The sequence below is a fragment of the Numida meleagris genome, chromosome 2 (assembly GCF_002078875.1).
Source record: "Numida meleagris isolate 19003 breed g44 Domestic line chromosome 2, NumMel1.0, whole genome shotgun sequence".
Taxonomy (NCBI): Eukaryota; Metazoa; Chordata; class Aves; order Galliformes; family Numididae; genus Numida; species Numida meleagris.
Genome location: NC_034410.1, coordinates 146,473,106 through 146,498,374, shown reverse-complemented (window position 1 = coordinate 146,498,374; position 25,269 = coordinate 146,473,106). Strand labels below are relative to the sequence as shown.

Sequence of the window (25,269 nt, the reverse complement as noted above, 5' to 3'; positions counted from 1 at the left end):
GAGCCTCCAATCAGGACCAAGAGAGTCTTAAAAAAAACTGACTTTGGGGGGCGGTGTTTTCTTTTGGGGGGAGTAATTGGGTGGAGGCTGAGGCTTTTTTGAGTTTGAGTCCTTTTGAGCATGTGACCCTGTGCTGGGTGAAAGTAGTTCTAGCAGCAGCTGCAAGCTCTCGGGGCTCTACAGGAGCTGGTAAACAAGAAGAAGCTTGCAAAGCGTTTCTCATTTCTTAAAGTTTTTAGGGTATCTTGTGGTTCTTTACAGCTTACCCTTCAATCCTTGGAAGATTCACTGTTTTCCTTGATGGGAAAGGACCGTCATGGTTGAGGACCGCCTTAGTGTTGTTGAAATCTGAGCTTTATTTCTTGCATTCTTTCATACCTTGGGTTTCAGGGGGGAAGAAGTAATTTTTAGGGGGATTTTGCCTGCTCTGGCAGTGGGAAGGAGGGGAGATGACTGTTGAAAGCTGGATGATGGTGTCCTAACTGTGGATTTAAATTCTAAATTGTGCTTTTGTGTATTTGCTGTATTTTATTGTATTTTAGCTGTAGGCGTTTTTGGGGTGTAGTCAGGGCCATGGGTAATTTGAGTTACATCTTCTGGGTCCAATTCCAGGCCAGCACACAATCCCCATCTGCCTTTATGGAGCTGTTAACGTTATATGGGGATTTATTTTGGGACAGAGTGGTGAAAATGACGCTATCAATGTTTTAGGTGTTAAGCTCAATGCTTTGCTGCTTGATGTGCCATTTGGGTCCTTTTGGAAGATGAGCTACAGAGGGAGCGCTCAGTAGGGTTTCCCCTGAGTGCAGTGCTGGGATGTTGTCTCTCATCTCTGTCTTGTTGTAGTGTACATCCTTGGGAATGCTGCCTTAACTCTGTGTCCCATCCTGAAGACCCAGCCATCAGTGAAGCCATGGGAGTTTCAAAGACCAAGAGGACAAAGGACAGCAGCAGCAGTCGGTGGGCACCTTGGTGGGGTTTGGGGCTTTATGTTGTTGCAGTTAGTTCTAGTGGGCAGCTCATTCCTAAAGCAATCTACTGGTAAGCCCTCCCAAATGTCCTTTTGGGAGTGCTTTTTCTGGTAAGGTTGTGCAGCGCATCTGTATGCCATGGCTTATTGTCGCCAAGGTGTTTGCAGAGAGGTTGGCCTCTATGGGATAAATTTGCTGTTGCCCTCAGAAAGCAGAAGAGCAAGTTGGAGAAGGGGCAGGGGATGCTGAAGACAACTCAGGTGAAGGAGGAACAAGAAGCAATACCATGCATGGGGCAGGTACCTGATAGCCCTTTCTACACTTGGGTGTTGGAGATGACTCTTGTGCGTGCCTTGGTGTTTCACGGGCGCTAAACCCACTGCGTTAATTTCCCTCTTCCTTTCTCCTGGTACGTAGACCGGTGTGGTGAAAGGGAAGAAGAAATTTGAGGAGAAACCACTGCAGGAGAACACCATCAGTAGGTAACTCCTTAGCTGGATGGAAGGGTTGAAGGGACCTGTGGGAAGGGGATAGGAGCTGTGGGGCTTTGTCTATTCCATGTTGGGATTATTATTATCAAAAGAGTTTTTTTGATTAATTGGAAAAACACATCTTCTCTCTTCTTTCTGTCCAAGAAGCTCTCTAAGGCACAAGGTTGCAGAAGGGAAAGATCTCAGCTCAAGCTGGCGGGATGGGATCCAAGTGAAGGAGGCAGCTGTACCTGTGTTGGTATGTGATGATCTCTGTGCTGAGGGGTTCGGAAACCCTCTTGGTTTGCTTTCAAGGGAACTGTGGGGGTAGCGCCCTATAGCTTGGTGTGAACCCACAGAAAGGATCCTTTGAGCAACTTCAATTAAATAAAAGAACAAACTGAAGCTTGTGTACTCTACTAGTGGATGTGGGTGGCACTGAGGTTGCATCTAATGTATGTAGTGTTGGCTAAAGAGTGTGAGCTGGCCCTAATGGGAAGCACCAGTGATGGCTCACCCAAGCATGAGGTTGGGATAGGTCTCATCCCAACAGCATTCCTTTGAGTTGTTTAGTCTTCACTGCTTTTCTTGGGATAATGCTAGGAAACATGTATCCAAGGCAATTCCCTGTATATTTTGCATTACGCCTATTAATGCATCTCACTTGGCCAGGGGCAGGTGGAGCCCCATCTCCATGCAGACCTCAGGAGAAGTTGCAGTACTTTGTATTGACATCCAGGACTAGAGATAAATCCATGGAGGTTTTCCCCGTAGCAGTGCCCTTGGTGGGTATTTCGCTGCTTCAGGGATACTTGGCATTTGCTTTTTCCCCACCTGTGATGAGTCTCCATCTTTCTTGCAAATGGTGTTGAAAATGTTGATCTTCCCCAATTGGAGCTGAGTTGCAGCCTTGAAACCTGAAAGCATCATGGTTGGTGTCCTGTTATTGCCACCATTCTCAATAGCATTTGCATGCAGGATTTCTGCAGAAAAGCATGGCTCCTGAACTGACCACCTAATTTCTGATGGCGGCTGGATGATTGTGAATCTGAGAGCAGGCATATTCCCAGGGAACAGAAGTGCATATTGCCATAACCAACCTATAATTAACTCAGCTTTTTTACCCCTTAATGAGTTAACCCAGCAGCTTCTCATGAGCAGCTTTCAAGAAAAAATCCCTGTGTGGTTTTGGCCTCCCTTGAAAGATTTACGAAAGAGAAACTTAGGGAGTCAGAATTTCTTGACAAGATCCCCAGTGCTTGGCAAGTACTGAGAGAAGCTGGCATGAGTTTCAGGGCAGTGCATTGTTGGACATAGCCTTGTATGCTGGTTGGCAGCTTTTGGGGCTCTGAGTCCAGTCTGAGCTCACTTGCTTCCAGATCCTGTCCTCATTTTTCCTATGGTTTTGCTTTTTTCCTGCACTTCCTTCCCTGCTGTTCACTCTTGTTGTATTTCCCCCCTATGGCTTTGCCCCTTGCTTCTCTTTCCCTTTTGCCATCTGCTACAATGCCCATTTAATCTTGTAAGGAATAAGCTGGCCTGAATGCACATAAGCTGTGATTAGAAGCATCTTTTTTGGAACGCTCCCATCCTTCTGGCATCCTGGCCCAGTGTCTCCAGTAACAGCAGTACATCTAATAAGCATGTGGATAAGGCGAGTGATGGCTTTTTGTGGCTGTGCTCTACAAAATACCTTTTTAGCACTGAAGTTGAGATATGGATTTCCAAACCTCATAAAACCTCAAAGCCGCCTCCGTGCTTGGAGAGATCAGACTAATTTATGCCCACTGTTTTGGGCTCCTGGTTTCTAGAAGAGGTGGCTGAGGAAGAGGAAGGTGATGTTTATGGGATGCAGGGACCATGACCTGGGTGGCTGCCATCACAGGAGATGGGTGATTGCTTGGGGGACAATGCTACTGTTGGGGTACCTATGCAAACTCTGCCTCTTTAACCCCTTCCTTCATCAATGCTGTTAATCTCTTCCAGGAGGAAACAGATTCCACCCACAACCAAGGGTCATCAGCAGGACTGAAGGACTCCTGCAGGTAAATCAGGCTGTTTTCTTGATGCTTTTTTGCCTAGAGAAATGGAAACTTATCCTTTATCTCCTTTATCATTGAGACCACCCCACTATTGATGCCTTTATGGAGCTTGGACATGTCTTGGTGCCTCTGGTGGCCCCGAAAGATTGCCAGAAAACATTGCAAGTAGAATTTGAGCACGTATCCTGGGCTTTGGATGGTTGTGGGAGGCTCCTGGCCTGATCTGACCTTCCCAAGCTTAGAAGGATGCTCAAGTCAGCAGGACACAATTGCTTGGCTGCACATACCTACATAAATGTGGAGGTAGGCGGTGAGGAAACACTGGGGGGGACAAGCAGTCTCACAATGCTTGGGAAAAGGGTGTTACTGTCCCTCTCTCTATGCTAGATCTGGGTGGAGATAGGAGTCTGCATTCATAATGCTGGCCTTCAGCAGGCTAATCCTCTCCACCTTGTAGAGGCAGGGGCTTTCATGTCCAGTGAGAAGCCTCTAATAAGACCTTCTGGGGAAGGATCTCCTCTGAAAAGGCTGCAGGACTTTGCCTTCTGAGTCACAAATCAACCGGCTCCTAATGAGATTGACGTGTGTTTTGCCAAGCTATTTGCACTAATGAGTTTAGTGAAAATTGTGCAATACTCCAAAAACGCATCCGGCCTGGGCCATCTCTCTGGTGTTATTTTCCCTGGAGCTGCTCTGGGGCTTAGGCTGTGGGAAAACAAGTTCTTCTCCAGGGATTTGTTTGACTGCAAAGCCATACTCCAACTTGGCTGAAGGCTGTGCCTCCTCTGTGGGACAGCCTGGTGGGACGTGGGGGAGCCATTTAGGGTCTTGAGTTCAATATGCCTGGAAGCCATGAAGCTTGTGAAGAGTGGGAATGGTCACTTTGCATTTCCCACTCTGAAAATGGGGTCGGAAGACCCTCTCAAGTGGCTTTGTGTGATGCAGTGTTGATGCCAGCAACTAGGGCTTGCTCTGAATGAACAGGGTTATTCCTCCCTGATGCAAAATAGACTGTTGGTGCTGATCCTCAAGCTGTTATTTTTGTGGGGGCATTTGCCCCTCCATCCTTCAACCTTGAAGGTTTTCTGGAGCCCTGGATTGCTCTAGAGTCCTGCAGCCCAGTAACTTAGCAGTGCTCTTTTGGACATTAGTGGAAAATCTCCCTTTCCTTTGTTGAAACCAAGCTTGCATGTGAGATGGTCTGGCACTTTTTATACAGGAAAGTTGGTTCTTTATAGTACTGGCACATACCACAGAGCTCCCAAAAACTTATCTGCTCTCTTTGTTGACTGATAAAACATTGCTGCTCTCCCCACCCATGTTGTTGCCAGTGGTGATCATGGATCTGGATGCTCCTGGTCACTCTGCAGCTTACTGTGATGAAGGGGTTGTGTCCTTTCTCATCATGCTGATACTCCCTCCCCCTTGTTGGGAGTGATATATCTGTCCTCAAATCCTCACTGTTGTGAGTCTTGTCTTGCCCAAGGACTACCACTTCCTCCAGTGTCTCCATGATGCTCAGATGCCACCTCCACATCCTACTTCAGTCACCAAACCCTGCAAAACTGTCCCATTCTCTAGGGACGGGACCACTCAAAATCTGAACCCTATGTTTGAGAGCATTGTCACAACATTCCTTGAACTCTTAACAGCTTGGGGCCGTGACCACTGCCCTGGAGAGCCTGTTCCATGCACACCACACTCTGGTGAAGTACCTTTTCCTAGCACTCATTTGACCCTCCCCGACACAGCTCCATGCCATTCTCTTGGCTCCTGTCACCGGAGAACAGAGCTCAGTGCTGCCCCTCTGCTCCCTCTGAGGGAGCTGTAAGCCAGCACAAGGCATCCCCTCAACTTCCCTCTGCCCTGGACTGAGCAAACAGAGTAGCTGGCAAAACAGCCACTCCTCTTATGCTTTGCCCTTTAGGCCCTTCCCATCTTCATGGTCCTCCTTTGGACACTCTTTAATACCTTTATGTCCTTCCAATTGTGCTTAAAACTGTGGTTCTGCTCTCCAGCCTCTCATCCTCCCTGGTCCTGGGCAACTTGCTCTTCCTTGAGCGGGAGTTGGACCGGATGGACGCAGAGGTCCGTTCCAACCTCAGCCATTCTGCTGTGAGAAGAGGCTGTGTCTTTGTTCCAGGTCAAAGAGCAAACCCCGGAGAGAAGGACCTGCAGTGGGACAGCAGCTTTCAGAGACAGAGGAGAAAGCTGGGGTAGGAAAGCTGTGGGATGCCCATAGTTCCCCAAACCCAATCTTGCATGGTATGCATCTCCTCTGTGTGTCTGTTTGCTTGGTCTCCTTTCCCAGTGTCAACCTTTTCTTTTCCCCCCTGTTTTTTTTGCTTCTTGCAGCTCCTCAAGCCAAGTAGAGGTGATGGTAGTGTGGCTGCATTCTTCTCCAGAGAGCCTGGGGCTTCGGGGTTGGCTGTGGGGCTCACTGCTTTGAGGGAGAGTGTGGAGAAGGAGCTAGACCCCCATGTCCCAGTGCAGAGAGGCGATGTCCGAGACCCAAAAAGAAAAAAAGAAACAGAAAAGAAGCAAGAGCCAAGGAAGCAGAGGGAGAATTTGTTGAGAAAAGGAGGGAGCAAAAAGGGTAAGTTAGAGGAAAGCCTTGGGAATGTGATGGAGGACATCAGAGAAGAAGATGGTGCTGATGGGGACAGGAATTGTGGAGTCAGACAGGGCAGAGCCAAGCAAGGGAGCAGCAGCACATGGAGAAGGGCTGATGAGAGGGAAAAGGAGGAGAAAGGGAGAGGGGAGAAGCGCAAGAAAGTAAAAATGGAGGGGGAGGAGAAGCAGAGGAGAAAGAAAATGAAGAAGGAGAAAAAGATGGAAGAGAAGCAAGAGATGGAGAGGTTGGGTGAGGAATTAAGAGTGGGAGATGCAGGAAAGGAAAGTGAAGATGAAAAAGGACTAAAGGACGAGGAGGTGGATGAACAAGGAGAAAAGGGATGGGGACAGATTCAGAGCATGGAGGCTGAAGATGAGGTGGGGAAGGGAGATGTGCTAGGGAAAAAGCAGAAAACCAAGGAGAAAAAGCCAAAGGAGAAAAAGAAAGAGAAGGGGAAGAAAGGTAAAGAGAAGAGTGAAGAAAAGGAGACCCCAAAGAAAACCCAGAAAAGAAAATCTAAGGATGAAGGAGAAGAGAATAACAACAACAAAAAGGTTAAAAAGGAGGAAGAAGAGAAAGAAAAGAAAGAAGAAACAGAAAACAAGTGGAAATGGTAAGTGTCCTGCATGTGTTTAGCCTCTGAGCAGGTTTAATGTGAATGTAATGAGGCTTTTAGTTTTATTTCTTAGGATAAAACTGAAACTTCTATTTTTTATTAATATTTTTATTAACTGCTCGGCTGTATTTTCTTAAGCCCTGAACTTGGTGCTTTGGGCAGGAGGAAGGGTGTGAGAGATAACAGGAGGTTGTGACTATAGAATAGTATTCATGTAATATTTTTATGGTATATACTACTTCAAGAATATATATTCCTCCTGAACTGGCTTCGCTGGTGTCCAACCAAGCAAGAGAGGTCCTCGTGGCTGGTGAAAGGAGCTGACCCACAAACCCCTTTGCAGCCTGTTACAGACCCTTGAGCCTGGGCTGTACGGGGCTGCTGGGCATTATCCCAGGTGGGGGTGCTCGTGTGTATCACTCACATCATACAGTCATAGAATGACTCGGGTTGGAAAAGAACCTCTAAGATCATTTAGTTCCAGCAACCTCAGACCTTTGGGATGGATGCTGTGGGGCATAGCGTGTGTTTAAAAACAGATTTAAATAGATAAAAATTCAATTTCTTAAAAAGCAGCGCTGCTACATAGCGTCAACTCAACTTACAGCAGAGCTACCTGAGGACACATACGCAGAACTACATTTCCCATAAGGCTCCATTGCACCCACACGTGGGGGAAGTGCCGCAGCCCCGACCAGCAGAGGGTTTTTTCTTCTCGTGGCAATGCTTTGGGCAATGCCAGCGTGCCCCGGTGGGTGACAGGGTGCTGGGACACGATGCTGGGAGCGATCAATTCTGTGGGCTGTGGGTGGCATGTACCGGTGTTTGGCCACCTCGCTGCTTGGCCGAGGGGTCCCTCGCCCCCGATTCATCCCCACTGCCCTCCGTGCAGGGGCAGGGGGCTGCAGCAGGTGAGTGCAGGGGCTGCTTTGCTGGCATGGTGGATTGCATGGGTTTGGGGGGAGAGGTGGAGGCATGACAGCGTTCTGCAAATCACTGCTTGCCTCTCTGAGGTGCTTTCAGCCACGTTTTCTACAGCCTGTTGATTTTATATATATATATACTTATATATATATATCTCTTTATATTTTTCCTAAGTATCTTTTTTCCGCCCCCAAATATTTTTCCCATATATATTTATTTCTCCTGGCACAATGTGCTTTTTGATGCAATCTATCCAGCTTTTGATGCAATCTCTTCCTGTGGGGAGGAGACAGCTCTCAAATACTTCCGGGGTACTGCAGAGCGATAAGACTCTGTTCTTAGGCTTTGTTTTCCGCTTCTCTCTCTTTTTTTTTGTTTCCAGTATTAAAATATTGCTTTTTTTTTTTCGTTGCAGTTTCCATTTTCCCAGAGATGCTGGGGTTCTGTCAGTCTCCCAGGACTGAGCCATGGGGTGCAGGTCCCCTGCCTGTCCCCATGCATTGCCTGTCTCTTCTTCCTCTTTCCCCAGACCTCAGTTATCTTTTTTTTTAGTATTAACTTTAAAATATTAATGCTTACAAATGTTTTTCAGGGTGAGTGTTCTTTATCCATCTAATTTTCATCCCTGTTTAACAGCTGAGACTTGCAGTGACTTTAAAATCCTGTTTGCTATGCAGGGGCGGGGGAGCGGTGCATTAAGATGCTATTTGTGTTAAGGTCACTCCACAGGCAGTATGGGGTGATGGGTGCCCACAATCCCTCTTGGTTTTGTGCCTTGTAATGGACAGGACTGGGGAGGGTGTACATTTTAACCCTTGCATCTTTGGTGCAAACTGGGAAGTTTTTATGACTTGGGGTGGCATCTTGGTGGCTGTCCCCGGGAGTTTGGCTGATGGTTCCGTCCTCTTGCTCTCCTTCCCTCAGTTCCTTCACATCTCACTGAACATGTCTCGTTGGGTCATTATTTTCTGCCTCCTCCAGGATGCTTTTCCCTTGGCTGGATCCTTGTTTTCCCTGTTTGGAAGAATGGGGAAACTGAGGCGATGTCTGGAGTGATGGAATTTCACTTGAATTCTGTGGAAATGCTCAGGAGAAGGTCTCAGACACTGAGGTAGGGATGGTCTCATGGATCTGTGTGCTTCTATCCCAGGTGGGAAGAGGAGAAGACAAATGATGGGGTGAAGTGGAAACAGCTGGAGCACAAAGGACCCTACTTTGTCCCCCTCTATGAGCCTCTGCCTGATGATGTGCAATTTTATTACGATGGTAGGTTCACCTTGGGAGGGGGCATTTGGTGTTGCCTTCTGCATGGCCAAGGAGCTGGTATCTCCTCTTACATAGCAGAGGCATATTGCAGAGCACCTATTAAAAAGGGTCATAATATCCCTTTGGAGCAAACCTCACCTGGGACTTGCTCCTCTGCTTACAGCCTTTTTTGGCTGTGGGATCCTCAGGGCTGGACCCTGAGTATCTCAAAGTGATGCAATGCATCTCAGTGCCAGTGCATAAAGATCTTGTGTAACTTTGCACAGATGGACCAGGAGAGGATGAATTCTGGCTTCTGCTGTCTTTCTTGAGTTTATTCTGTGCTTGCTGAACTCTTCCTCCCTGTTCTTGTCTCCAGCCCTGAACCCTTCCTTCTGAATTGAGAGATGGAAGCAAGAATCATAGAATCATTAAGGCTGGAAAAGACCTCTAAGATCATCAAGTCTAACTGTCCATATACCACCAATATTTCCCACTAACCACGTCCCTCAGTGCCACATCTCCATGTTTCTTGAAAGCCTCCAGGGACAGTGACACCACCACCTCACTGGGCAGCCTGTTCTAAGGACCAGAGGACTCAACTAAGGGATAGTGGAAGTATGGGAGGAGGTCAGTCCTGTGGAGTCTTGGTCAGCCTCTCATTGAGGATTCCTATTCCTTGTAGTTCTTAACAGGAGGAAATAAAAAGTCAATATGGGAAAATGAGATGTGTGGCAATGCAGTCAGCAGAGGGCAATGCTAGGACATTTATGGGGCTGCCAGTGATTTTTTTTTTGGCTACATGGGGCAGCTATTTGTAGTTCTGTTTAGGGTTTTGACCTCCTCTGTGCTCCTGCAGACCTGTTTGTGTGATCTGCATCAGGGCTAGTGGCTTTAGTTTGGGATCTGAGGAGGTGTTGTCATTGCTGCTGAAAGGTGTTCCTGGATGAAAATGTGTTTTTGTGCCCAGGCAACTTCCCTGAATAGGAAGGGAGCTGGCTCATAGAATATCCCAAACTGGAAGGGACTCATAAGGATCATCAAGGGAGTGTATAAACAGGAGGGGGAACGATTGTTCACGAGGTTGGATAGCGACAGGACAAGGAGGAATGGTTTTAATCTGAGACAGGGGAGGTTTAGGGTTAGATATTAGGAGAAAGTTTTTCACTCAGAGGGTGGTAACGCACTGGAACAGGTTGCCCAGAGGGGTTGTGGATGGCCCCGTCCCTGGAGGTGTTCAAGGCAAGGCTGGACATGGCTCTGGGCAGCCTGGTCTAGTGGTTGGCGACCCTGCACTCGGCAGGGGGGTTGAAACTCGATGATCTTTGAGGTCCTTTTCAACCCAGGCCATTCTATGATTCTATGATCAAGCCCAATTCCTGATGTATAGGTTTCTGTGGGGCTATGACCCACTGTGTTCTGCAGTTCAGGTGGGAGTCAAAACCCAAAAATCAGCATCTGGTGTAGAACTGAACCATCTCTGGATCTCTGAAGGGCACTTCTGTGGCTTGTCTAGGAAAGCTATTTTTGAAGTGCTTGCTTCCCAGCAGGAACCAAGATATTTCCTGAGTTCATTGATTCAAGAGAGGCTGGTGGCTTTGCCACCTCCACAAAATGACTTTGTGGAACTAATCTGCTCTTTAAGTTTCCATTGATTGTTTCATCTTGTGCGAAATGATTTGATGTGAAACTTCTATGAGTGGCATCCTGGCTATTCAGCATGTACCTGGGACTGATCATGGCAGGGAAAATAAGCCTTTCTATGTTGTCCTGTTAAGCCAGGAGTTTGGGACTGAGAGACATTGTTAAGTTGAGGGATGTGATTTGGTGGGCATGGAGTTGATGGGTTTACGGTTGGACTTGATGATTTTAGAGGTCTTTTTTTAACTGTAGTGATTCTTTAATTCATTGCCCAGAGTCTGCTGAAGCCCTGTGGCTCAGTGACCTCAATGTAATTCAGGATCTCTACTCTCCTGGAAAAGAACATGTAGTGTGTGATTTCAAATTGGTTGTGGCAGCATCCTGCTGTGCTGAGTGCTCAGTGTTGATCCACAGGCAAAGCTGTGCGTGGGCTGCCAGTGTCCATTCTCAGCCTATGTCCTTGTTCTGGGCACTGGGCTGAACATGAGGACCAACCAAGCAGCCTCCTGGGACTGCAGGGATGAGATGTCCCCGTAACCAATGCTAATGCTCCTCTCCTTTTTCAGGTAAACCCCTGAAGCTGAGCCTGGCCACAGAGGAAATAGCCACTTTCTATGCAAAAATGCTTGATCACGAATACACGACTAAAGAGATCTTCCAGAACAACTTTTTTAATGACTGGAGGAAGGTACCTTGCATATGGGGGCTTCCTTGCTGTCAGTCCTCTGCTTTAAATCCCAGTGTTGAGACTCTCATCCTAGGACTGTCATGTGGGAGGGAGGGGATGATTTTGGGGGATGCATCTTTCCGTATTTGTTTTGGGTTCGAGTCATGGCTTGCTGTCTACAGTATCCCTGAGTTCCTCAAGTTAGCACTTGAGATCCTTCTGAGTTTTAGTGATACTATCTCAAAGTAGGCCCTGGGTTTTCTTTGGGTTCATCCCTCTGAAAGATTAACCTCCTGGTCCTGCAGCACCATGGCTAATTCCTCATGCACAAACAGGACACCTCCTAGTGCATATCCCACCTTTCAGTGCCACTTCTGTAGACTGTGCTGTTTGTGTGTGGTTACTCTTGGGACCACTTCTTTCTGCAGCAGAGCTTTGAGTCTGCTCCACCCCAAAAGCTGGCTGCATTTTGGTTCTCTGTGGGTCCAGAGCAGCCTGGCCACTTGCTGGTACAGCTCTATCTACCCTTGGGTGGTTGTGTCTAGAGTATCTGGGTTAGCTGCATCCCTCTGCCTTTTTTTAAGAACTGGTGTGAGGGTCTTTATTTCATTTTTTTCCAAAGGTGAGACATAGCCAAAAAGCACTACAGCGTTGGTTTTGCCATCTAGAGTTATTCATAGATTCATTAAGGCTGGAAAAGACCACTAAGATCATCTAGTTTAATTGCCAATCCATCACCACCATACCTGCTACACCATGTCCCTCTGTGCCATACTCAGCCCTCTTCATTTCTTCCACAGGAGATGACCCCTCAGGAGCAAGAGGTAATCAAGCAGTTGGACAAGTGTGACTTTAGAGAGATTCACAAATACTTTGTGGACAAAAATGAGGCACGGAAAGCACTCTCCAAAGAGGAGAAGCAGGTGAGAACTATTTCTTATGACACCTGGAACTGATTGATATCTTTTGGGACCGGCTTGGGGTGTTTTAGTTTTTTCTTGCCTCCTATCCTGGTGGGTTATGCCCTGATCTGGGACCTCTGGTATTTGGACCACATCCATTTCTCTAGGACCATCGCACCCTTCTTTATTAAGCTTTTCTGCAAGTGGTGCACGTTTCCTGGCTTTGAAAGGTACCAGTCACCCTCAGGCCATGGTTTGAGGTCCTGCTCTGTCCAGAAGATGGTGGACCTTTGCTTCATTAGCACGTCGTGTTGGGACTGCATTGCCATACGGTGTTGCAAGGTGCATGGGGATAATGTATATGAGGCAAACTTGGACCTGTGATCAACTTTCTCCAGCCTTTTGAGCTCACTTTACTGCCTCCTTTCCACTAGGGAAAGAACAGTGAGCAAGCAAAGTCATGGGATTTCAACTGTGTCTCATGGGGTGGCATGGTGCTTGTTTCAGAAACTGAAGGAGGAGGCAGATAAGATCCAGGAGGAGTATGGGTACTGCATCCTTGATGGGCACAGGGAGAAGATAGGCAACTTCAAAACTGAGCCTCCGGGGCTGTTCCGTGGACGTGGTGACCACCCCAAAATGGGCATGCTGAAGAAGAGGATTATGCCAGAAGATGTGATCATCAACTGTAGCAAGTGAGTTGCCAAGATAAGAGCTGAGCTCGTGGGAATGGGGGTAAACTGCACGTTTCCTCTAATTAGAAATGTGTTAGTTAGTTCTCCTGTTATCCCTTGCATTCAAAAGGGAGAGACTGGCGTTATTGTGGAGTAGTTTTGGGCAGGCTATTTCCTACAGGCAATGATGCAGCTTCTTGAGCATCCTTTACTTGCTTTGAAGGAATGATTGAGGTGCCAACCTGTTTCTTCTCCTTTGTGATCTCTCAAATCATAGAATCATATTGGAAAACGCCTCTAAGATCATTTGGTCTAACCAATGGTTGTATCCTTGTTCTATCCACAGGGACTCCAAGATCCCTGAGCCACCACTGGGGCATAAATGGAAGGAGGTGCGCTTTGACAACACAGTCACCTGGCTTGCCTCATGGACTGAAAACGTTCAGAACTCCTTAAAGTACATCATGCTGAACCCTAGCTCCAAGCTGAAGGTCAGTGAGATGCTGCTCTTTGTGAAGAGCTCTTGGGCCACTCCTCTTCTTTCCAGGAAGAAAGGTCATAGGGGAAAAGATGTTGCATGCCAACAAAATTGTATTTTCTGAGCGAAAGGAAGAAAATTAGATTAATTGGGATGCCTTTGGTTGCTGGGGCGGGGGGTGGGGGGAAGTACAGAAATGTTTGTGTTGAGCACTGAATCTGTTTTTAAGGACAGATTGCTACTTGTAGAGCTGTCCCTGTGCCGTGCTGCTCACGTGCATCCTGGTAAGGCTGCTGAGAGCTGGGCTTGTGTTGAGAAGATCCACAGGGTTCTGGAGTCCTTGGGGTTTGGTTCATTTGCCTCAGCAAATGGAGGACAGGAGGAGGTGGCATGGCCATCTGTAGTACTGTGGGAGTGAGGAAAACGAACAGCAGAGAGAAAGGTGATTTAAAGCTATTTCTGTTCTTTGAAGTGAATCAGGAAAGTGCATGCAAGTTGGGCATGGCCAAGTACATGCATTGTGTCAGTCCACAGTAGTGGTATGTGAAAGCCGGTGGCTATAGCTGTGTGGTGTGTAACAGTTGGCCCCTTGCTTGTCTTATGCTGGCCACAAGCTGGCAGAAGATGCATCCAGACAATAAGAAGCTCAGATTTTGTGAGGATCCTGGGTTAGGATCTGGGTTAGCCAGCAGAGGGCACAGAAACTCCAGTTGAGTTGTTTCTGCTTGATTCTTTTTTTCTGCATTTCATGGATTATTTTTTTTTCCTCAGGAAAGCACTGGATTTTTGAGCAGTATTTAGACACTGGAAGTTGTGTTCCCAAAATAGTTTGGCTGGAGGGGATGGAAGTAAGATGGGGCGCTGACTGACAATGCATTGGTCTCTCTTCCCAGGGGGAAAAGGACTGGGAGAAGTTTGAGGTAGCCCGGAGACTAAAGGATGTTGTCCACAAAATCCGTGCTCAGTACCAGGCTGACTGGAAGTCCAAGGAGATGAAGAAGCGACAAAGAGCAGTGGCCCTCTACTTCATTGATAAGGTACCTGTGGCCTCACCTTGGCCCCTTGCTTCTCTGCTACTTTTGAGGCTGGTGTTTAGCTTACCTGATCCGCTCCAGACCATGACTTTTTTGTTGTCTGATGGACATTACTAGCAGGGGTTGCTCCACATTTTTCTTTTTTCTGGTGTCTATGTCTACTTCACCTTTTGAAGAAGAATTCTGGTGGGCTGGAGTGGATGATTTATGGTTTTCTGTATGTCCTTCCAGCTGGCCCTGAGAGCTGGTAATGAGAAAGAAGAAGGGGAGACTGCAGACACAGTTGGCTGCTGCTCCCTGCGTGTGGAACACATCAAGCTGCACTCTAAGCTGGATGGGCAGGAGCATGTGGTGGAGTTTGACTTCCTTGGGAAAGACTCTATCCGCTATTACAACAAAGTGTCAGTGGAAAAGCCAGTAAGTATGGCAGAGATGGACATAATGATCAATGTGGCAATGTGGTTCAAGGGTCGCTTGGCTCATTTAGTAGTCATCAGTACCAAATCTGTATCTGAAATATGTTTCGATTCCATTACTGACAGTGTTTGCTAGACATAAATAGAATCATTAAGGTTGGAAAAGACTTCTAAGCTGTCCAATTAACACTAATGCAAGGGTACAGTGTGATGAGAACGTATACATGCTGCCTCCTGGCTTGCAAAAGGGGTAGAAACCTTGGGTAAGGGCTTTCAAGGCTGTTTCAGCCCATGAGCTATGAGAAAAGTCATACCCCCTTCTGGAGCATCCCCAGTTGACTACTGAGTATTAAGACTTGCAAGTGGTCCCCATTGCTTTTTACTGTGCCCAGAGGATAGATGATGCAGTTTGTGGGGGAAAATTGAATGCTGGTGGTAGTGGTGATGGAGAAAACAGTTTGTGGCACCAATGTTGGCTTGAGGTCCCAATGGAAGTCCTTGAAATTCAGTAAGTAGTATGGTAGTATGCATATTCTGCAAACCCAAATCAGAGTGTTGGTGGTTGGGAAGGAAGATATGGAGACGAAGGAAGTGTCTGGAACCAATTTGTTCCTTGTCCCTGACCAGCACCATCCTTTCCTCCCTTCTAGGTGTTCAAAAACCTGCAGCTGTTCATGAGGAACAAAATCCCGGGTGATGACCTCTTTGATAGGCTCAATGTAAGTTTTCACATCTCTACTTTTGAACTCCTTGGTGAATCATAAAATTTCAGCATCTCAATCATGATTCTATTTCTCTTCCCATTCTTTCTCCATTGGCAATATCTCTGATTTCCCAAATGCAGGCTCAGCTGTCTGCATGCACTCATGAGTAATGCATGCCCCTGTTAAGGAGGTGGTTTTGTGCTCCTTCCCTCCTCTAACTGATCTGCTTGGGCTTTTTTTAGTCTGGGAGAAACTGCCCATGCATATGCTGCCCAGGGCATTGCTGGAGGTGTCAAACCTCATCCATTTGGCACTTCCCCACCTAACTGGGGCTCAGTGGAAGTGTGACAGCATGCTGGAGAGATGTGCTGCAGCCTTCTCCCAAGTAATCCCCTTCATAAAACCTCTTACCTCCTCTTCAGCATGTGATATGGGCTTCTGACCCCCCTTCTGGTCCCCTTCTGCCCTACAAAGCCACTTGCCCAACATTAAAGAAGAAAGAAGTTGCTCCTCTCTGGTTGAATCAGCTTTATCTGTGATAGGCCTTTAGTATCTTCTGGTCTGATTGTAGGTCCATGTGCTCTGTAGAACAAAGATATCAAATGTAATTTATGTGAAAGGTATTTGATGTGAGGTGTGGCTTCTTGGATACACAGGGGCAGAAGCTATTAAATTCCAGAGAGGTTCTCTGTGAGTTTTAGTGATGTTGCTCCTAGTCTTCAGTAGGGTGTGACCCAACAGGTAGATATGCAAGGTATAGTTGATTGTTTCTGTGTTTTTTTTTGTAAATGCCTAATTGGTTTGTTTAAACCGAAGATGGTGGTCTGAAAAAATGCTTTATTGTATTGACATGCTTTTTTTCTTCCTTTTTTCCTCTTTGTTGTCCTGCACTCCTTCCTCCAGACAGCCATCTTGAACAAACACCTTCAGAAACTGATGAATGGCTTGACTGCCAAAGTGTTCAGGACCTACAATGCTTCCATCACCTTGCAGGAGCAGCTCAAGGCTCTCACTAACCGTTAGTTCTTAATTGTGTTTGTGGTGACCCCACCAGCTGTGTTGTAGAGGCAGTGGGCTCAGATGTCCATGCATTGTCTTGGTGTCCCCATTGCCCACTCCTACTTGGCTGGTCATGCATCATATTGTAGAGTGGTATGTAGTTTATGGGTATGGGCAGAAGGCTGGGAGCCATGCAAAGTGGCAAAATCAAATTGCCTGCTCAGTGGTAGTCTGACAGCCAAGTTGGGAATAGATTTTCCCCTTCTTTGCATTGTTGGTTGGCTGTGTTATTTCTGTCCCACCTTCAAGTGGGACACTTGAAGTGATCACTTGGTTGTAGAAGTTGGTAGCAGACCAACAGTATTGCTCTCCTATGGGAAAGGCCAACAACTTGATGTTCTGGTCTGTTCTTTGCCTTCCCCAATTCTCAGAAAGGAAACAAATAGTGATGCTGCACTTCATTTCCAGCTGAAGACAGTGTTGCTGAAAAGCTCCTCTCCTACAACCGAGCAAACCGAGCTGTGGCCATCCTGTGCAACCATCAGAGAGCCACACCGAAAACATTTGAGAAGTCAATGCAAAATCTGCAAACCAAGGTGAGACAGACCAAACTAAGAGTCCTCAGATTTGCTCCCACCTCACTGATATCTCTTGAATGGGAAAAGGGTAAAAAACTTGATGCTTGAAGAGACTGTGTTGATCAAGCATGGCAAGGAATTCTGTGGCGTTGAGTGATTTAGTGGACATTGAAGGTGATGGTTTGATAGCTGGACTGGATGATCTTGGTGATCTTTTACAATCTTAATGATTCTATGAAGGAATGAATCAGGAATAGCGGCTTTTCTTAATCAGTGCAGAGATGCCAGCAATCTGGAGGTGGAAAGGGATGGGATAAGCTCATATGCTTGTTAAAACACATGTGGCATGAATATGTTTTGTAATCACTTGTCTTCAGACCAAGCTGGGTGCATGGCTCAGGACCATGGAAATAGGTTTTACAGTTTGGTGGTTTGCAGGAGAACCAGCTGAAATTTTAATGAGTCTGCTATAGAAATGCTACCAACTATGATTTTGTATTTGTCCTCAGCTCTTTTGTTCACACTCTGCCAGTGAGCTTGGATCTTTGTGATGGTGGCTCAGTGCTGTCATGAGGCAGACAGCTTTGGCAAGTTGCACAAGATGAATAAGAGCTGCAAGCGTTTCTGACAGTAATGTGAGGAGAAGGAGGAAAAATGTTTGAGCTCTAGCTCGAGTCTCAGAGCTGTTTTTGCAGTGGGGCTGATGAGAAATTGAGGAGCAATGTGGTGTGGTAAGGGTAGCTGAAATCTCTATGGAGGACATGAGCATGGACTCACTCTGTTTACTTCAGATTGATGCCAAGAAGGAACAGCTGGAAAAAGCCCAACAAGAGCTGGAAGAAGCTGAAGATGAGTTTAAAGACAAAAAAGATGCCAAAGCAGAGGCGTGAGTGACTCTTTTCAATTCTTGTTAGTGGAGGGATCTGTGCCCAGGATCTGTGGGTGGGAATGTTGTGGTCCAAAACCCTACATGCAGCTAATTGGAACTGAAATTGTTTCTGGGTACCTCCTTTCCCATGGGAGCCTGGCAGATGGATGAAGGTCTTTGTGGATGGTTCTCTGCAGCAGTAGGACTGCCAAATAACTCCTTGCAGGGATGCATTGCTTTTGTAGTAGGGCACATCTCTGAATATTTGGACTTGAGTGCAAACTGCTGGGTTATCCTACAAATGCCAAGGTTCATAGGGTGCCTGACTTGGAGTTGGAGCTGAGTGTACACAGACTGGTCCTGATGATGTTTTCTTGTGGATTGTGGCATATCTGATCTCTGCAGCAGTCATAGCATGGGGCCTGCCTGAATGTACTCCTCCTCCTGGAGCCCAACTGTGGCTGTCTGAGTCTTTGCTCATGGTGTCTGGCTGCTACTTGCCCAACCTTTGTACAAAAATGTTTAAAAAAGAAATGAATCTTATTGCTCAAGTACTTAATGTTTTTATGTGTGGGCTGGTGGTTGGACTTGATGACCTTGGAGGTCTTTTCCAACCTTAATGATTCTACTTTTCTCTGATGGGTTAGTACTCAGTCTTCCACTTCACCATTCTGGAGCAATTTCTGGACTCAGTGGATGTAGAGATCACTGAGATGAAGCTCATTGGCTTCCTATCATTTTCCTAAACAGCATCAAAACAGGAGAACTGCTCTATATTTCACATCTGTTGCTTTCCCCCTTTAACCTACTCTCTGTGTTGCTCTTCCTCTACCGTCAGCAATGTGCAAAAGAAAAAAAAGCTGTTGGAACGTCTGAAGGAGCAGCTGGCCAAGCTGAATGTCCAGGCCACAGACAAGGAGGAGAACAAGCAGATAGCTCTGGGCACATCCAAGCTGAATTACCTGGACCCCAGGATTAGCATAGCCTGGTAAGCCTTGAGCATGCTCTGGGGCAGTTGTTCCTCTGGAGATGTGCAGACTGCTTGCTCTGGGGGAACAAGCACATGCCTGAGCCTTTGGGGAAAAACTATCTGGCCAGAGAAACCTGTCCAGGTTCAGCTGATCATAGAATCATTAAGGTTAGAAAAGACCTCTAAGATCATCCAGTCCAACCATAAACAGAGGCAAGCAAGCAAAGTCCAAAGCTGCATAATCCCTTGCTGCAAGGCACTGTTTGCAAGGTGAGATGTCCCTTCTGGGGTTAAGGCAAGAAGTGTCAATTTGCGCATCTTTATCAACAGAGGCACAAAAATGATTACCTCTGGGGGCTTAAGGGGATTGCACAAGTGAACATGGAGGACTGCTATGGTGGGAGCCAATTCGGGTGGGTGGTGCGGCCCTTGGGATGTCCCCCCCATTGTGTTGTGGTCTCCGTAGGTGTAAGAAGTTTGGCGTGCCCATTGAGAAGATCTACAACAAGACACAGAGGGAGAAGTTTGCTTGGGCGATCGACATGACTGATGAGGACTTTGAGTTCTGAGGAAGCACCTTTCCTGTTAGCCTCATGCTCGCTTGGTGCTGTTTTGATAATTTCTTTACATGCCGCTGCAGTTATTACAGTGGTAGGATGGTTATCTAACAGAAGTTTGTAGGTGTTTCATGCTGTTTTTTGTATAAAAACTAGAAACCAAGTGTTAAAAGCAAACACCACTGACTTGTGACACTCATTCTGAGTGCAACTTAAATGTGAACTTTTAATTCCTCTCTAGAGCTGCCAGGTGCTTTGAATATCTTCTTCCTTCCTCCTCCTCCAGAATCTGGGAAGAAGATTGAGAGCCTTAACAGTGCCAATAAATAAGATGATGTAGTTATTCCCATCTCCTCCTGGAGAAGTGCTTCACTTCTTAGATGCTCTGAATTAGCTTGATGTGGAAATGTGAGGCAATGATGTGCTGAAACAGGCAGCTGCAGTGTAAGACCTGGGCTTGGGTCAGGGGATGCACTGGAGTAAAGGGAAAATTCTCAGGGTATTTTGTGCCATTTCATCTTTAGGATTTGACAAAACTGCAATTGCACAAACATAATCAAAATGGAAACACTTTGTGGAAGGGAGCCAATGTCTCTGAAGGAGCAGCTCCATCCTTGAGAAGGAGGGATGGGAAAGTGCTGGGTCAGAAAGTGGGTTTAATGGTAGAATGCTGAAAATAAGGAGCAACATATACTCTACTCCACCCCTACGTGATCAAACCTTTCTGTGGGAGGAGGTCTCATATTGGTCCAGAAATAAGCTCTCCAGCCACTGAATGCACCTTAGGAAAGGATAATGCTGGCTGTGAAGTTACGGTGGGGTGCGGATGTACTGGGGAATGGTACCAGTCAGCAGTCTGCATCCTTCCAATGGACATGGAGAAGGCAGAGACCAATTGCATACAGTGCTGGTGCTTGCTCAGTTGGCTGCTTTTCGGAGGAAGAAAATAGTTGATGTTTGCATGTACATCCAACAGCCTAGGTGTCAGTGGACCTCAGGGGTAAGCAAGCTGTTGGGTCAACAGCAGAACCTTCTTGCATCTCAGTGCTGATGTTAAGGCTGCTGTAGTTGGTGCATACCATAAATTTGTTTACAGCCACTTGTTCTTGTGTTTAAATTGCTATTTCAATTGGAAGCTATTACAACTGGAAGTGATTTTTTCATGAATGAGTGATTGGAAGCCAGAGGCTTTTTTGCTGCTCAGACTGGACGTGGTTCTGCTGAGAGCTGATGCTCCAGCTCTCTGCTTGGGCTCTATAATGGGTGTGCATATGTGCTCAGTTGCTGGCAGAAACTGATATGAAATCTTTTGCCTTCAAGCAAAGAACCTTCTTGCAGATCTCAAACCATTTGTGGTTGGTTCCTAAGGGCCTCTGTGCCTCAGGAATGAGGAGAAATGCATGAGTGAACCCAATGCAGTTTTATTGCTGTACTGTTGTGGGGTTATGTGTGCAACAGTGCTCCATGACTTAGCTGAGATGTAACAATACTGTCACTCCAAGCCATGGGAGCTTATACAGGATTTAAGTGAGGCAACTGAATCCTAAAACAGGGATCTGGTGGCAAAAGTGAGAGGGGCTTTATTTTCCTGGCAAAGCTGGACCAGCTATCAGTGAAGCTGCCGAGCCTGCTTTGACCCTTATGTTGGATTTGTACCTGCAAACGCAAGAGACCCAGTTGGATCCAATGCATTGAGATATTTACCTGCTACAAATGTTTTCTGGCTTTAAAAAGCTTTTTTTTTTTAAAGACTTATCAAAGGCTTCTTCCACCCCAAATAAGGGGTTAATTCTAGAGAAACCCCTTGAGGTGAAAAAAATTCTATTGCAGAATAAAGGAACAAGATGCAAATGGATAAGTACAGTGAATGTTTCTCACAAGAAACTGTTTTAGTAAGAGCAGCTGGACGTGGGCTTCTTGGTCATGCTCAGATGCTTTGGAAATCAGGGCTGCAAAGAGCTGCCAGTGTCAGCGAAATAGTTACTGGTTATTATGTAGGAGCTTAAATAAAGCATCTACATTTTTCCCAGGAGGGTGTTAACCCACACCGTGTTGCATTTACATGTATGACTTGACCAGTTCTGTCAGAAAAGCTCAGTTGGAAAAAAAAAAAGATTGGAGATTCATTGGAGCAAAAGCAAGGTGGGGAGGTTGTGTGTTTGGCCAAGTATCAACTACTGGGTTGAGCAATGCAATACCTTGGAACCAGCTGAGCTTTAAGGAGAGACGGACACTCCTCAGCCTTGTCACCTCTTGGCCCATGGCCATAACCAAGTGACCCAGAGGTTGGGGAAGATGGGTTTCATAGAATCATAGAATGGCTTGGGTTGGAAGGGGCCTCAAAGATCAAGTTCCAGCCCCCTGCTGTGGGCAGGGTTGCCATCCACTAGGTCATATTGCCCATAGCCCCACCCAACCTGGCTGTGAATACCTGTAGGGATGGGGCATCCACAGCTCCTCCAGGCAGCCTGTGCCAACACCTCACCACCCTTTCAGTGAAAAGTTTCCCTCTGACATGATTTCTCATCACTGACATCACAGTGGCACAGTACAGCGATCTGGCCTAATTTCCATTTTACAAGGGATTTTTCCACTGGTCCTGTGGAGCAGGAATGTGCCTCCATCACAGACACCTATAAGAGCAGGACCTTTCTCTTACAGTCAACATTTTGGGGTTATTGAGTAACTCATGCTCAGCTGAACCTTATCTCCGTTGGCCCTTCCAGGGGTACTTTCAATTCAGTTTTTCCAAGTTGACTTTTCTGTAGGCACCTAAAAGCCTGGAGCTGATGACTAAGATGTTTGGTAGCCCAAAGGAAAAATACTAGCTGATACCTTCATTTTTCCTCATAATCACATTTTTTTTCCTCCACTCTTTCTTAAAAAAAAAAAAAAAGTGGGGAGGAAGATGATCTGGTTTTCAGCAAAACCAGAAATGGTATTCTCCCATGTAACTTTCTGGGTTGCTAATGTGCATTTCACAAAAGCCTGCTGTTCATATTGGTTGGGAGGAGACCTCAAGGCAAATTTACCAGGAACAATGCTGCCTGCTCATGTTGATACAGGGACAAGCTTAAGGCTGCTTTTGTTTCATAATATAAAAGCCTTTTGGTGGCCAGAGAGCATTGCTGCATGCAGGCTTGGTATGTCCCATACTGTGTGATGCTAAAGGACAGTACTGATGCTGTAGCTGCTCACTGAAATTTAACCTATGGGAAGAGGCAGTAAGAGTTCCTCTTGACTTATGTTGGCATCCACCTCTTCCAGAAATGCTGAGGATGGGAGGGTCTCTGAGGGCTCTAGTACCATCTCCTGTTCAACCAGGGCAAGCTTTATTTGAGTTGCTCTAAACCTTCTCCAGCAAGGGAGATCTCTTTCTACCATTTCCCCATGTGCTTAAACATTGCTGTGTCTAAGGTTTTGGTTTGTTTTCCTCCTTATGTCTGGTTGGAATTTTCCTTTTTTCAAGTTTCCTTGAACTTTGGCAGGTCTAGGGTCATTACCACTGCCATGGGGGCCTGTTCCATGCCTGCCACCTTCTGGTGAATAATCTTTTCCTAATATGCAGCCTGACCCTTCCCTGATGCAGATCCATGCTATTCCTTGCGCAGCTGGAGGCTCTAATGGGGCTGATTTTGGGGTAGATGCAGAGCCAGGCATTGGACTCGATGATCCTTATGAGTCCCTTCCATCGTGGGCTATTCTTTGATCCTATTCTATGATTCTGCATCAGTAGCCTGAAGAGATAGGAACAGAAAGCCAATGTGTTGACACCCTTTGCAGCAATTGGTCCTAGCTGCTGCTTATCAGCAACCTTCCCACATCATGCTTTCTCCTGGGGATGAGTCAACCTCTTGAGGCACAGCCAGCAGATTATTGATGCTCATTGACAAAAGCCATTTATCAGCCTTCCATTCATTTCCTGGAGCTGTTTCCTGCTTTCTGTTGGGGCTGGCAGCAGGGTGGGTAGTGTTGAGTTGAGAAGGGACCTGGTATGTGATTTGAGAAGGGCAGCCATAGATTTGTTTGAGTTGGAAGGGACCTTTAAAGGTCATCTAGCCCAACTCCCCTGCAGTGAACAGGGACACACACAATTAAATCAGGTTGCTCAGAGCCCTGTTCAGCCTGACCTTGAATGTCCTCAGTGACCAAGCCTCCATCAAAAGCTCCTTTCATCTGCTTATTGATGTGGTCTTTGCTGACCTGTAGGTTCTCCAGACAGAGAACCTTTGGGCTGATTCATCGTAATCGGTGCAGAGAAGGAAGTGGTGTGATCAGGGCTCCTTAGTGAGGAGCATTTTCTGTTGAACTGCTTCTTACACTGTGTCTGCTCCCCGGTGAGCAATCGGATTAAGGAGAAAACAAAACAGCTGTAGGCTGGCAGATGAGTGAGAGGTGAGAAACCCCTGCAGGGATGTGAGGAAGAGAAACATGGAGGGTTGCTAGAGGGTTTTTCTCTTTCCCCCACCTTCTTCCCATGAGGCCTGGTATTGCAAAACTGGAGGAAAAAAAAAAAAGAGGGGAAAAATGGAACAGAAACTTTAAAGGAGAATATTTTTGTTGGTGCAATACGAAACTATTTAAGTGAGACTATCGCTGCTGGGCTTCAAACCTTCTCCCTCAGAATGCAATAAATGAAATACATTCTTTTCCAGCCTCCTTTAGTAGGTGGAAATCACGGCTGTGGTTTGTTATAAATAAAATATGTGCTTCAGGAGCTCCCTGTGTTGACACAGTTGTATTCTGTGTCTATCAACAGTTGGCCAAGTTCAGATGGCTGTAAAATAAGCTCCACTGGGACAGGCATGAGCCTGTGCCGTGTGTTTGTAAATGTGGTACTGCTGGTGCCAAGGTGAGTAGCTGCAAAAGAGAGAGAGTGATTAACCTACAAGAAATTGGATCCCTGTGACAAAATGAAGGGCAGTCTAATGAGGGGAAGAGGAAGGGCTGCCAAGGCAAGGATAAAACTACAGGATATCGAGTTTGTGCAGTGCAAAGGAGAGCTTCTGGCAATGTGCCTAGCACTGGGAGGAGGGAGATAGCTCCCTGTGAGACACCAGTGATGGGCAGCAAGTAGATGACACATTGGCTGGTTTGTCCTACGGTGTCTTTTTAGAAATAATTGCCATATTTTTGGCCAGTCAAGCACATGCATTATTTAAAAGAGCAACATAGGAATATCTCAGTCTGACTTTGCCCATCCCAAGTTCTGACAACAGCTTATCCAGACCTTAATCCTGAGCCCCTGCAAGTTAGGGCTTGAGGAATTCCAATAAATTGCTTAATTACAATTCTTAATCCAAACCTGGATTAGGCTGCAATTACAAGCGATCAGTTTGACTCAAAAATAAGCCTTTAAAAAACTGAAAGAGGGGTCATAAATTCTTTCTGCTGCCATGAGCCTGAGAAGAGCATGATGTGATATTTCTGCAAACCAAGGTAGCTTCTAGCTAGCCTGTAATGCAGCAGGCTTGCAAAGGAGGGATGGTGAGGTGGATAGCTGGCATCTTTTTAAAAAAAGAATGCTGTGTTTTTAGCTTGGTGGATTGTATACAGCTTGCCCCTTCTCTTGCACATAGGACATTTATCTACTAGGCTGGGTCAGGTGAGGATGTCTCTAATCCCTTCCCAGAGGTCACCTCTATGTGAATGAGCTCTTTGTTTTACGTAGGTGTTCTCTGTAATTTCTTCTATTGATTTTTCAAGCTGGACTGTTCACCCCTGAAGGCTTAGTTTGCCAAAGGGAGGGAGAGTTGGGTGGGAATTACTGCAACCAGTTTTAAGTAGGGCTTACGTTTCCTTCTTGGAAGCTCCCTCACAGGCAGAAAGAGTTCCTGTAGTTCATTTCTGGTGCTGCAAACCCTACTTATGTCAGAATGTCAGAGGAGCAACAGGGGAG

At 46.4% G+C, this 25,269-nt stretch overlaps 1 protein-coding gene across 10 annotated transcripts in view; it reads left to right on the top strand.

Annotated features, from left to right (window-relative positions):
* Nucleotides 6,692-25,269, top strand: part of TOP1MT (topoisomerase (DNA) I, mitochondrial) — a 28,511-nt gene continuing 9,933 nt past the window's right edge. For 7 of the 10 annotated variants that reach the window (XR_002435288.1, XR_002435283.1, XR_002435287.1 and 4 more), the window contains exons 1-13: nucleotides 6,692-6,710; nucleotides 8,788-8,903; nucleotides 11,090-11,211; nucleotides 11,991-12,113; nucleotides 12,600-12,787; nucleotides 13,113-13,257; nucleotides 14,138-14,281; nucleotides 14,510-14,695; nucleotides 15,345-15,413; nucleotides 16,302-16,416; nucleotides 16,866-16,993; nucleotides 17,767-17,861; nucleotides 18,682-18,831. Coding sequence is in view for 3 of the 10 variants with exons in the window: in XM_021387470.1 (XP_021243145.1) it covers nucleotides 7,527-7,624; nucleotides 8,788-8,903; nucleotides 11,090-11,211; nucleotides 11,991-12,113; nucleotides 12,600-12,787; nucleotides 13,113-13,257; nucleotides 14,138-14,281; nucleotides 14,510-14,695; nucleotides 15,345-15,413; nucleotides 16,302-16,416; nucleotides 16,866-16,993; nucleotides 17,767-17,861; nucleotides 18,682-18,831; nucleotides 19,280-19,382 (1,782 nt within the window). In the remaining 7 variants the exon portion in view is untranslated. Of the gene's footprint in view, nucleotides 6,711-7,371; nucleotides 7,625-8,004; nucleotides 8,231-8,787; nucleotides 8,904-11,089; nucleotides 11,212-11,990; nucleotides 12,114-12,599; nucleotides 12,788-13,112; nucleotides 13,258-14,137; nucleotides 14,282-14,509; nucleotides 14,696-15,344; nucleotides 15,414-16,301; nucleotides 16,417-16,865; nucleotides 16,994-17,766; nucleotides 17,862-18,681; nucleotides 18,832-19,279; nucleotides 24,028-25,269 lie in introns of those variants that run through there. The other 3 variants (XM_021387468.1, XM_021387470.1, XM_021387471.1) reach the window with 3 other exon arrangements.